General features: G+C 41.2%; 1 protein-coding gene across 5 annotated transcripts in view; it reads right to left on the bottom strand.

Moving 5' to 3' along the window:
- The window catches only part of sema6a (sema domain, transmembrane domain (TM), and cytoplasmic domain, (semaphorin) 6A), a 102,944-nt gene that overhangs the window by 46,563 nt on the left and 42,692 nt on the right, over positions 1-13,689 (bottom strand). For all 5 annotated transcript variants that reach the window (XM_085179055.1, XM_085179054.1, XM_085179056.1 and 2 more), the window contains 2 exons: positions 11,136-11,286; positions 10,160-10,277 (listed from right to left, as the gene is read on the bottom strand). In XM_085179055.1, the coding sequence (XP_085035181.1) occupies positions 10,160-10,277; positions 11,136-11,235 (218 nt within the window). In that variant the 5' untranslated portion in view covers positions 11,236-11,286. The remainder of the gene's footprint in view (positions 1-10,159; positions 10,278-11,135; positions 11,287-13,689) is intronic.

Consider the following 13,689-nt stretch of genomic DNA (forward strand, 5'->3'; position numbering starts at 1 on the left):
AATTATATTCCAGCTCCCCAACCTGCGCTTAGCCAGCCTGCCTGCCTTGCTCTCTCATTAACTAAATCTAATAAAGTCTTTGGAGGAACAGGCATCTTGAAATGAATCCACTTATATCGCTTTCCTGGGGGCCACCTCAGTCTCATCGAGGATAAAACCCAGTCTACTGTACATTATCAGCCACAATTCTTAAATTGAATAATTAATCTTTAAGAGTGGTTGAAATTAGGAAAACATTTCAGCTTTCATCACATTTCCAGAGAGGCCGGGGGCTAAATACCTGTTTTTTCTGTCGGTTTAACTTCTGAAATTTCTCAAAGAAACTGTAAAATACATCATATGAATGCCTGTTTTCTTTTTTTCATTTCTCCACACTGAGGCTGTTTATGGTTTCTATAGTAACTGCCCACTGATCCGACCTATCAGTATAAAAAAATATACATAATTAATATCATCGCCGTCAAACACAAAAATTCCTTTAGCAAATTGCCATTTAACATTTAAGAACAAAAAATGTCACGCGTTCAATTTTTTTTCATCCCTTCTCAAACTAATTTTCCACAACAGCGCACTCAAAAGTCCATTTTTATGGACAACACTGACTAATTTCCAAGTTGGCCTGTGGATTACCTCTCATAACTAAATGTTTGTGATTATTGCTTTCAGCTGAAATGAAAACAAAACCCTTTTCATGAAAAAAGCCAAGAGCAAAGTCAGCTTTAGGTCACTCAGATTCATCCCGTGGCCTTCCTTCCAAGTTCCTTTGCTCAAGCAAATGCCAGATGCTGACTGTCGCTTCGTAGTCTGCCATGATTAAAAACTGAGCAACAACAAGTTACAGGTTGTTGCGGCTCAGGCCAAAACCACAATCTCCCCTCCAAAATGTTTTTCATTAGGCCTAACTGGTTCCACTGCCATTGAACTGCTCTGTGCTAATTGTTCTGATCTGATTTTCCCGAGTCAGTCGGTCTTGCCTTTTTCAGTATCCCTTTCACTGCAGTCAGAATTACATGTTCTAGAGTATATGTGAATATTTAAAAAGCTGGCTTATAAAAATCAGCACCACTACATTTAAAATAGTGGAAAAACAGAGACACATTTAAATGGAGATGAAACACACGAGGTGATAAAAACGGTGGACGATGATCACTAAAATGTTCTGATTTGTATCCTTAAGTTCAGCAAGTTAACTTGTTTTATCTTTATATTAAAATTCAAACTTCATATTGAAAAGACCTAAATAAATCAAAAGCTATTAAATCAAAGGATTACTTAGCGGATTTATTGCAATCCCCTGGGTTATTTTACTGTCTGCAAATTTAAAGCAGCTCACGAGCAATCTGTAATTGACTTCTGCATAATTTTGAGTAGTAACCATCCCAGCGATTCTCCCTGACTTGTGCCTCTCTTATCCCGGTGCTGACAAAGTCCTCTGGGCTGAGGCCTTCCCGCCGCAGGTTTCTGGTTCCAGCAGAGATTAGAGCGAGCCAAGCGATGAGGCGTTCCTCAAACATCCTGACTGGAGATGGGGGAGTACAATGGAGCGGCTGTGTCTGTGTCAACACCAGCTTTCCAAACACACACACACACGTGCACGGAACAACCCCCCACCCCTGAGTCTTTACCCCAACAAAATTTCACATGCACCCTTTCCCCTATTCAGCCCTGCACCTGAACTCATATTACAACACAGTCACATCCTTGTGGTCTCTGAGTCACATCAATGAAACGCTCAGAAGAAAGAAAAGAAGCAGAGGCAGAGTTCAACATGTATCTGTGCAACATTAAACTGGATGTTGTAAACATCAGTACTATTTTTTTTTTATTTGAAGTTTTAAAATCAATTATCTACCTTCCAGGCATTCGGTACGCCAAGTTATATTTATCTTTTATTAAATGAAAGTCAACTTCCAGAGATGAAACCTGCATAAAACACATGATCCATCACAGTCCCATTGTTGCTAATTTGTTATTAGTTATTGTCCTGAAGTATGATCCGACCTTTGTTTCCCACACTCCAATATAGACCCCCTAAAATGTACATTGTTCTTGTCATATAAACCCACCCACAAAATATCCAATGCATATTTTCTTAACAGGATAAGTTCTGAGAAAAACAGCACATCTTCACACAGCCAGAGAATCTTTTGACATATTTTCTTGAAAACATACCTGAAATGAATAATGGATTTTTCTTTTCTTTTTTTAAATAATTGCTGAAAAAATTGATTCTTGGATTATAAAGGCTTCATATAACCTTTTCACTCGTCTTCAAGAACGGCACATAAATTGATTTTCTTTTTCAGATTGTGGTGGGTTGAAGGGAAGTCATTAATTCGAAAAACTCTCAGGAAAATTATCAGGAAACGTTTTACTACTATTTTTATGTTACTACAAAATAGAACAATTTCATCGTAGATGTCACTTTGAATATATTTCAGCATTTCATCTGATGGTTTGCAAATATTTTAGCCCCAAAAATAACCCCGCAACATATTCTGATTTCAGAGACGCTCTTGCCTGCTGAGCACGGTACAGACTAAACAACCTGTTGTGAGTAAAAGCTTTTGTTCTGCTGGGGCAAAAGTATGGCAAAGACCAATTTTATTATGCAACAGCCCATTTCCATATGTGCTGAGCAGTTCACTGAGAATACAAAAATAGGTGTCCCATTGTCTATTGTTTTCAGGCTTGGAATCCATTTGCCGTACTGATGTACAAATTTTACTTGTAAAATTATTTATGAGAATGAAAAATGTGATACTCTGTTTAATTTGCATGCAGTATGCAGCTTAATCCAGGTGTTTTAGATCAGATAAGTGTCTTAGAATCAAGTTTTGTAAAGAATTAGAGAGCTCACATAGATTATCCACAGAATTTCTTCTTTGCTCTGCTCCCTTTAGGAGTTACCACACTGGATCATCTGCCTCCATCTCATCCTATTACCAGCATCTTCTTCTGTCACACCAGCCTTCGTCTTTCACTACATCCATGAACCTTCTCTGTATTCCTCCTCTCTTCCTCCTGCCTGGCAGCTCCCTGTTGCCCATTATATCCACTATCCCTCCTCCGTACATCCAAACCACTTCACCCTTCTTTCTCTAACTTCAGGAATATAAAAAGTCATGGTATTGGTATAGTCTACGCTTTATTGCTTTTCTGAACCTCGATACTTTAAAAATTAAGATTTATTGTGGGCTACAACTTGAGCCGTGTTGTGTTAGCCTACATTTGTTTGGCAAATTGGCAACATTAAAAGAATGAAATATCTGCACTTGGCGGCTCTGCAGTGTAACTGTAGATACAAAACTATCACTGGATTACTTTGGTAGTGAAGAAACTGAGAAAAGCCTAATCATTCCCATGCAAGTCGTGGAGTTGGCAGGAGTTTTGTTTTTCTCTTATTTCTCATGAGATTCATAGATGTTTATTCAAGCTGAATGTGGGAGATAAATAATTACATCTCCAGATCCTGTAAGATGCTCAATTTGTGAGAGTGTGTTTAAAGTTACAGTTTTGACACAACTTGCAACAATCAGCTACAAATTCAAAAGTGTTTTTCGAGGAGCTTCTGCTGCAGTAACTGTGAGAGGTAACCCTGAGCAAACCTCTTTTAAAAGACCAGTATGCACCTGTATCTTTTAGTTTAGGCAGTATATTTGTCTCGTGCCCTCTGCCGACTCTTTCTCCTCCTCCTCCCAATAACTTCCTCAAGATGTACTCGTCACATCTTGAAATCTTTGCCATGCTCTTTACAAGTTCTGCTTGTTCTGATGTTAAAATTTACAGTCCAGTGAGGTTTTTTAAAAGCAAATGCGTTTGACACGGTCTTTACTTGGTTAAAACTTTAGTAACTTTTTAACTAAAATCCACAGGGTGCTTTGCTGCAAGTCATTCACTTTCCCATAATCTTCCCGCTTTCAGCTGTAAATCAAACAGCCTGAGGATGGCACAGTACTTTAACACAAAGGAAGCAGTTCTATAGCGCTGTGGTGCAGATGATGAAATTAGAAACACCGTGAGATTGTGAGGAACGAGAAATAACAGGCGTCTTTGACAGTGGATGAACGCGACACATTGGGTATCAATGTGAATCACTTGGCGTGGGCTTCTCATTTCCCGAAATCCTGGGACAAAAAATGCGTGAGTAGGATGGAAGGTATGCAAATATCCTCTTAGGGACAAAGATGGAGACACTGTAAAAAGATGGGTACACAGTGAGGAAGAGCTGAATGATCCAGTCAGAACAGTAGACTAACTGAGCGTGGGCAAGAGTGTGAGATTGAGTGCAACAGAATGACAGAAAGGGTCTGCGTCGGACACGTAGCCATGCGTGGCCACGAGAACACAGGCTCTTTGTGTGGAGGAATGTCGTTTTCATAACAGCGCATTTCTTCTGGGGTAACCACAGGTCAGCGCGGTCCATCTGCTGGGCCTTTGTGAAACTATCTCCCACTCCAGTGGCAGAAAATAGGGGAACACAATTAGCATGCGCCCCGCACCTTATTCCACCATTCCACTTTCCGCAAACCTAATTCCTGCAATCCACCCTCCCACACTTTCTCTCTCGTCACCCTCTTCACCTATATTCCCCTTTCTTCATAACTGGATCATGGGTGGTGGACGATGGCCCGTTCTGCATTGTTTTGGCTTTCACTGGTTCAAATCCTCTTCACAAAGTAGGCGGGAGGGAACTGGGTAAGCCAGCAGGCACCTTCAGGCTGTGAAGGGAGCTGTTGAAGTTCTGAATGAGTTGAGGGCATCGAGAGGCCCTCGGTGATGTGGTGGCATGAAATCCAACAAGCCAGGGTTCACTCACCCCCAGGCTGAGGCAGGTTGTTCTTTTCGAAGGTTGAATTTCTCATTATGGTTTTCAGCATTCCCTCCACCTTTCCTTTTGTGTGTATTTGTATGTGAATGTATGTGTGTTTTTTGTGCGTGGCTGCTTCAGTATGATAAGGGGCATGTGTTGAGGGTGCACTCTTGGAACAATTAAGCAGATATGCATAATCACAGTATAAGATGTGATTTATTTACTGAACCTTACCCAGTAATCTTACATTTAACTTCCAAGGAGATCAGTATGGGAAATATTTTGTTTGTCATTCCTAATTTTTAATTGTTTTTTTATTCCCTTGTAATTAAATTGTGAATTGTATTGCATTTATCAGGATACCATACATTTTCATATAAACTCACATAAAGGCATCTCAGTTCCTTTTGCTATTACCCAGGATACTCCTCACTAGCTAACCAGACAAGCTATGAGAACAATGTGGCACTAATTCTAGTGCAGGAGTATATTTTGAAATAATTTTCTTACATGATCAGCAGCAAATCTCCAAAGAATGGGTGAAAGGACATTTTTTTCTACATGCTTGCAGAGTTATTTTATGAAATTAAACTTGTTCCAATTTTCATTTCAGGTGATTATGATTACCGAAGCTGCAAAAGTTGGTTCAGAGGGTGGACATAGCTGGATGTCGTCGGTGCTGCGAGGAGAGGGAGAGGAGGCAACCGTGTAATCCCCATCATTAGTGGGTTTTAACAGGATTTGGTGGAGCTACAATAATAGAGACTCTAGTGGCCTCCACTGCGAGACCCAAAGAGACCCAACAGGGAAGAACAGCAGCCACAGAGGCATGGCTGTTCTAGAGGATTCAACGGAGACAAGGTAATCAGGATTTTTGAGTGTGCGTCTGTGAGCGTGTCTCGCTGTAATCACAAGTTTTGGTCTTTCACTCACGGCGATCACTCTCTCTCTCTCTCTGTCTGTCCCACACATACACATTCTGTCTCTCTGATTCCCATGCTTCGCAGCCTCATAGAGGGGTGTAAACAGAGTGTGGTTGGTGTTACCATGGTGAAGGGTGACTGTGGCCTAGGAATGGCGACTATGCCCTGCATGTGGAGAGGTCTAGGATATGCTCGCAAGGCAGGGTATATAGCAACGCGTTCACACATACCCACAAGCACAAGCATGTATGGACTGTCTTTATCATCCTCTGCATGTCTTTTCTCCAGCTGGCGTGAACCTTTGAGACACCTATTCATAGTTTCAGCCATCACGTCCTTTGGCAACACTAGGCAAACGACATATTGGAAACAGGCTGTGACATGATCGTACAGACTTTAAACAAATATCCATGTCAGTTTGACTTATGTGCCAAATAAAAAAAAATATATATATATATACACATACCATACGTCTATCTTCTGTAAGCAATTCTGAAATTTCTAGACTGACTTCTTCATCCAAGGTTGAAGTATTGCACCTGCCTTTGATGTCCACAAACACACGGTTTTGCTGAGCAGTGGGTGATTATCACCACTATTTTGCTCTTATCCTTTCTATTTACCTCCAAATAAAGGTGGTTAGACATTGTGAGGGGACAAAAGCAGAGTGTTAAAAAGACTGTCTCCTTATGAATATAGAGAATCTGTAGGCAGTCGATGAGACGTCTGGTACTGGAAACTGCTTATAGTCTGAGTTCTGTTGATCAAACAGGTTTGGGCAGTCTTTGGTTGCATGCAGGCAAACAGTTGTGGAGAGCAATTGGCAAAAACAGTGGTTACCTTGAACAACAGCTTTTTTTAAAGCATCCAAACAGAAAGTCTTGGTGATCACATTTCTTTCATATATTAGCATGTGAAGAGCCAGTCTATCTGTTTCACCTAATCAAACATTCTCCAGAGTCCAGCAATTTCACTGGGGAGCACAGGATTAACAAAATTTGCCAAGATGTCACTGAAAACTAGAAAAAATATATCCCAAAAGAACTTGATCTAAACAAAAAGTATTAAAACAATAAAATAAATGTTTAAGTAACTGAGGCTCTTTAACGTTAGACTTAGTTTGCAAAGTTTCCAAACTAAAAAGCAGTTCTCATGAAAGTGGAGGTTTGTGACGAGCTATTTTGTTTACAGCTGAAGACACACACACACAAAACCATATTACTCTGACACACACATGTGCAAAGATCACAATGATGAATCTCCCACTGCACCATGATGAATTCCCTCTGAATGGAGTACACAGTGTACCCTGACCATGAAATATGGACCTCTGGGATGCGAGTCCTCCCTCGTCCGTCTCTCACTGAACAAATTATTGCTTTTACCAAACGTGACTCTGCTGCTAAACATCTAAAATACACATGACAGCAGACACGCATAAACCACCAAGCTTGCACATTAAGATGTTTTCATGTTCATTACCTGCACTTTAATATACACCATGTCTCAGTTTATCATGGATAATGTATTGTTGATTGCTCCAAAGCAATTAGTTTACTCCAAGGCTGGATCTAATGGTCATTACTATGACTTTACAAACACCTCTTGGCATAACTTCCATGTTGTATTTCTATTCTACTTTATTTCTCTTTAAGATCTTATTAGCAGAAGATCTGCTATGCATCCCTTTTGATAAGAGAAAATATTTAAGTTAAAGTGAAAGAAATCAATACTATACTCAATCCAGTGCCAGTCTTATTAAATCCTAACAAACAAGAGGGCTTTTGAAAGGCTGCATATGAAAAGACTGCAGTCAGATATGTTATCAAGCTGTAGGATCCCTCTGGATAACGCGCTTGATAGAAACTTGGCCATGGAATCATATTCATAATATTAAAAACCTGCAGCAGTCATGAACTGAATACATAATTAACACCCAATATATACAAGTCTAATAAGGCTAATGGTGTTTTACAAATTTTAGAAGAGATATATGACCTCATCAGCAGAGGCTATTTTCTTTACACTTGTACAGAAACACTGGCTAAAACAGGGCTCGATCGCCTGATTTCACCATATCAATACACTTCATTCAAGGCTTAAAACTAAGGATAAATTATCAATCGCTGCATCTGTTGCTCAGTTCACACATTGCCAAAGACTTGACTCTTTCTCTCTATGGATTAAGGCACTTTTGTCTATTTACAATTTCATTAGTTGCTATGTTTGTATGCATCTCACAGCTTAAAAATCTTGTGATTTTTTTGCCAGCACCAAAACAGGAGCCAAAGGGATTTAATACACTGAGCAGTCATTCAAAAAACAGCCTGAAACAGTGTTGGGCTTTGGACTGCGTTCACAGTGGCCATCTGCAAGCTGCTGCACACCAAGAACTGAGGCTCACTGGTCTAGAGGCATGATGGCAGAGCTGTGTGACGCTGGCTCCAGAATAAACAAGCCATTTGACTGGACAACCGTCATAAAAGCAACTATTGATGTTGCCTAGTTTTTTTTGTGTGGGGGGGCTCGTTTCCACCATTGTGCGTTGTTTCGTGGCATGAGTCTTGCTGGGTTAACTGCTGGCTCACTTTCACATTGATTTCTGAAGTGGTAATTGTCTGTGCTGTTTGCCTTAAACTGCTTGTCATTTAACTTTCACGTGTCTTTATCGACATTCTGTTAGAGCCGATGGATGTTTGAGGAAGGGCCGTCGTTTGTGTGTCCATTTTATCGACTCCCAGCATTCTTCTCTGTGTCCGGATCAATGGCGGTCATCCGACTCAGTCTAATCTGAGGCAGCCATTCCAGTCATTCGGGGGTCACATACCTCGGCCGTGTGTCTGCTTTTAGCAAGTGTAGGACTGTTGCACCGGGTCACCTCACACATGCAAGCCACTGCAGACACGATCACAGACTAGCTTCCACACCCACCAGCACACATGTTCACTACCCTTGAATGTATATATTCATTTACACACATGTGGCCATCAGACAACTGGTCAGCATACTAAACTTGACACATATACACACCCTCTTTCACTCACTCTCTTACACACAAACACACACAGTCAAGCCCCTCCAATAAACCCCATGTGTCTCATTTCCCTCCCTTATCCCTAAGGCCCTACCACCCCATGTGGAGCAGGTGGGCGACAGGCAGACCAAAGTCTCTGGAAAAACCACTACACACACACACACACACACACACACACACACACACACACACACACACACACACACACAGTCTCTCTCTTTTTTAAGTCTGGTTTTTCTCGCTCTCCATACACCTCCTCTTAATGACCAGAGATATGTTAAAAAACAGCTCTCTTAAAGCAGCAGCCTCCCTTAGCCACTTAATTTGACATGCTTCGGAGGGAAACAAAGAAAGACCCCTATTGTGGCTTTCAACAGGATCCAATCAAGCCTGCCACTCAATTAGCTATGGAGGGCAGAGAACAAGCACATAAGGATCCGTTTTATTAAGGCCTTTTTAATGCTACTGTAATGTTATATGCTGAAGGAAAACCTGCCTGTTAATGGAGCTGACTGGTTGTCAAACCACTCACTTTGCAACGAGGTGAAGCAACATCGCCATTTTTAAAAAATACCGATGACAAGAGGAAAGACAAAAATCAATATTGATTTTCTACATGGCTCCAGATGCTGTAAGTGAGTTATATTATCTCAGGAAAAATGAGTCACACCCAAATAAAGACGCACAGGTGAAAAACACATTGATGGATGGACAAAAAGCAATAAAGGTAGGTGACAGACTGGGGAGTGGGGGTCAGCCAGACAAAGCGACAAAGAGTTTTAAAAAAAATCGATTTTTGAGAGCAACTAGGCCGCCATAAAATGAAGGAATACCTTTTGTATGTCCTGTGTTGCTGTTTATTGACAACACAAAAAGCAGAAAAAAACAGTTTTCTTTGACATTAGTTTTTAACTTATCTGCAGTTTATCTCTGTGTTTGTGTGCTTGGATGTTTTTTTAAAAAAAAACAGGGCACGAGTCTATAGGGACATCGTACAAGGTAAAGAGGGATTTGGCAGACGGTGAGCTGAAAATAGAAAACAACAAGAGGTAATGAAGGGAAAAAGTCCAGACTGCTAAGTGATTTCAGGTCTCAGCATTTTGCTCTGAATGATTCCCTCCTGATTAACCAAAACTTTCAAAGAAACCAGCACAGCAGGCCCCCGAAGTTCAGCTTGATGGTTCAAAATGTGAGGGTTTTGCATTTATTGAGCTAACACAGCAGTTCACAAAGCAACTGTAATTAGTATTAGGTCATAAAGAATAAAATAATCCTGAAGATGCTTAATTTACAATGGCCTGAATTTATTCCTTGTAATTATTCCATAAATGAAAGCAGAATTAATGCCTGTCTCTCTAAAACTGCACAAATTGAGGTACTATCACCCACCTGGCAGCGATGTATAATGTCCTGTTCATAATCATGATGAGCTGAATGTCCAGTTTGTGCCGCTGCGTGTTGTTCCTTCCAGGTTTGTGGCCTACAAATGCTGGATACTGCTTTGTGTCTGCAAGAAGGAGGACAAAAATTAATCCCTGTGCGTGCCCACTTATTGTAGCTCGTGTGAGGGATTTTGTAATTTGGCTTTCACAGCTTTTGTCATACGTCCCAGGAGTTTGGGGTCAAATGTCAACCTATGTGTCTTTGCTGGATAAGAAAACGCCACCGCAATTGTCAGCTGAGGCTCTCGTGTAACCATAAATTGTAGGCTAAAAATATGCTGCACTGTACCATGCAATCGTTCTATTGTTAGTGGCTTTGGATGAAAGCGCTTAGTTTGAATAAACACTGTGATAGAGGAGCGCAGGTCTATGTGAGGCTTTCTGGCCTGCGTTTCAGTTCCCTCGGACAGCGTTAAGCCCAAAGTGAGCACAGCAAGACAGGACAGGGAGAGACACAGAGAGAATCAGCGGAAACAATGACCATATCTTTATAGCCTGCTACAGCATTTACACTATCACACACAGCATTAGGAGCCCAACAGAAAAATAGCGGATTATCCTTTGATGTAGGGTGGGCTCCATTTCAAATTCTGCCTTAAGTCTTTCGTTTTTGTGTGTGTAGAGGGGCTATCCTTGGGCGCCAAATTACACTCCATGCCTTCAGAATGCGTTGAGTGTAGGGGATGGTGGGGGTTGCTAAGGAAAGAAGTGTTGAGAGGGATGTGGACGAGTGAAAAAGGATAGAACAAGTGACACAGATATCGAGAAGGGGATTTGCGAAGTACAAAACAAAGAGGAAAGGGAAAAGAGTGCACGCAGAGAGCGAGGGAGGACTTGTAATGAGAGAAGGGATGGTGCTCAAGCAGAGAACGAAAGAAAGACATAAAGAAAGTGAGGAGAAGCAAGAAAAAGGATATACTTACAGTTGCCGTGTGAGATGCTAATAGGCTCACTGTCTTCGGGGAAGCCCGCCCCGGCTATTTGCAGTAGTGTGAAGTAGAGTAACAAGGCCTCTGACCTCATGGTCGCACCAACACTGCTGCTGCTGGTCCTCTACTAGAGATTTGCCTCAGCCTGTACAAAGAGAGGCAGAAGTGGTGGACAAGGAGGAGGTGGAGAGGGATGACAGAAGGGGAAGAACGGAGGGGAAAAAGGAGTTTGTCAAACAGTGTTTTCAATTAACTCTTTCATAAATTGCTTTCCTTCCTGGGTTCTGCATGAAACAAAGTAATTAGGAAGGCTGGAGACTCGAGGATAGGCAGAAACAGAAAGGAATTACCCAAAGAATTTTCACTCTACCAGATTTAGCTGTTTGTGCATTTTGTATTGCCCAATGCAGTGTGCCAGAGATGTATTTGTGTATACAATTTTGATGACTCAAGTAAGCCACGATGGAAGCAAAACAAAATTAATTGGATTAGGGGTGGTGATATGCGTCACAGATCGATGTCAAGCAGAGAAGATCTCTGTGCCTCTCTCTCTCTCTCACTGACTCTCTCTGTGACAGGGTCTTAGTGAAGTGTAAGAGCTCTCGGTGAGATAAGCCTGCTGAGAAGTATCAGCAGCACCTGATAATGGAAAGGAACGGCAATGGCAGGCACCTAATTTGCCACTTGTCTCTTACAAAGGTAGCAATCCCATGTCCTAACTCCTACAGGTTGATGACTTCTACGGACTCAATTACCAGTCTGGCTATTAAATATTTCATTTTCAGCACTGCTCTGGTTGGAGAACTGTTTCCATTATTTCCTATTCATCTTTTTTATTTTTGCATTTGGTCTCTACACGTGGTATCTGTTCACAGGATTCATCGCTTCTATTCCAGCCGAGCAATGCATGCTGATAGGGTTGTGCTGGGTTTCAAACGATGGGGTGTCGAGTCATTTGCTCCTCATTTATGCAAGTTAGGGATTTGTAGTATGACTCTGGAAACTCCCCCCAAACCTTTTATCCATCCATTGTCAATGTATAATGAAAGTTGATTCTCAACTCTCCTCATTTCTTTCCAGTGTTTTCAAAAACAATTTTGCCAGACTCAAAAGTTTGTCAGAGATCCACCATGTTGGTTATGTTTTATAATCCATGAGAAGACAGCCACCATGAGGCTTTCAACCAATCAGGTGCAGCTTAGTGTTTGCATGATGTGGGAGGCTGTAGGAGAGGGAGAATCAATTTTAATCATCTATTGTGGCACTGTCTAATACAGGGGTGAGCAATTCAATTCACCATGGGGCCACATGAGAAACTGGGACTGTTGTGGAGGGCCACAACCCTAAAAGGAACCCAGTTCGGCTCATTATTAATTTTATCTCTTTATAAGCTTCTTGCTGAGGCCCTCCACAATAACCCCAGTTTTTCTTGTGGCCCCTTGGGAAAATTAATTAACCACTCCAGGTCTCGTAGCTCGGCCATTGATCTTCCAAAGCTGAGGTGAAGGGAGATCCCTCATGTGCAAAAACCAAAGACACTATACAAAAAGTGAACGTAACCATAGTTACATCACCCACTGGTTAGCGAGGCCTTTTTTGCAGCAATCATTTCTGGCGCTATGACAGATAAGGGACTGGGACTAGGCTAACAACTTGTCAAGCACAAGTCAGTAGCTAATTAACATATTCTGGATAATTCTCTTTCCTGACTCTTAGACTTACCATAATTTATAGAAAAGCCTTCATGTTCTATTCAGTATGACCTGAAATTAGTCATTTAGCACATAAAGCATTTACTGAGGTCATAAAGCACAGGAGCCGTAGCCCTTTTCCCATAGACGTCTATACAACCAAAAGTCTTTTTGCAACCAGAGAAGTGGCCCCTGCTGGTCATTAAACACATGGAAATTTAAGAAACTTTCATTTTCAGACCTTTAAACCTTGTCCATCTTTTATATGGTCTGTGGTGGGGGAAAAGTGCAACTGTGGACATCATCATTTAGCTTAAGTAATAAAAAACCTAGAAAACTCCACATGCTCAGCAAATTAATTTTTCAAATGTAACTTATATGTGCCTGCAGAAGTGGATTTTATAGGAGAAACCCTAAAATCTGTTGATGTAATGTGTTCATAGCACAAACCATGGCAACTGAGCTTTTGTTGCAGCAGTTTGTGGCAACCAATTACAACCATAAATCATCCAAGACAATTATTGCGTCTGTAATCTAATCAAGAATAAAGCATTTGATTTGCATAAAGCACCTTCTTTTTTTTTTCTCTGATGAAACTGCAGGGGTGAGGTTGCTGGGTAAATGGAGTAAGGGATGCTTCAGGGATGAAGAATTGAATAAAATAGTCGATTTCATTTGCTCCAGTCTGATAAAAGTTGTTTATCCCACGCTGTATTTTCATTTGCTATTGTATGTCCAAGGGGAGCACAAACTGTAGGGAGGAAAGGGGGAGAAAAAGTGGGAGAGGGGAGGGGTAGCTTTCTCTTTTCTTTGTCATGTCTCTCTCTCTCGCTCTCTCTCCATCTCCTGTTCCCCCT

The sequence above is a fragment of the Neolamprologus multifasciatus genome, chromosome 12 (assembly GCF_963576455.1).
Source record: "Neolamprologus multifasciatus chromosome 12, fNeoMul1.2, whole genome shotgun sequence".
Lineage (NCBI taxonomy): Eukaryota > Metazoa > Chordata > Actinopteri > Cichliformes > Cichlidae > Neolamprologus > Neolamprologus multifasciatus.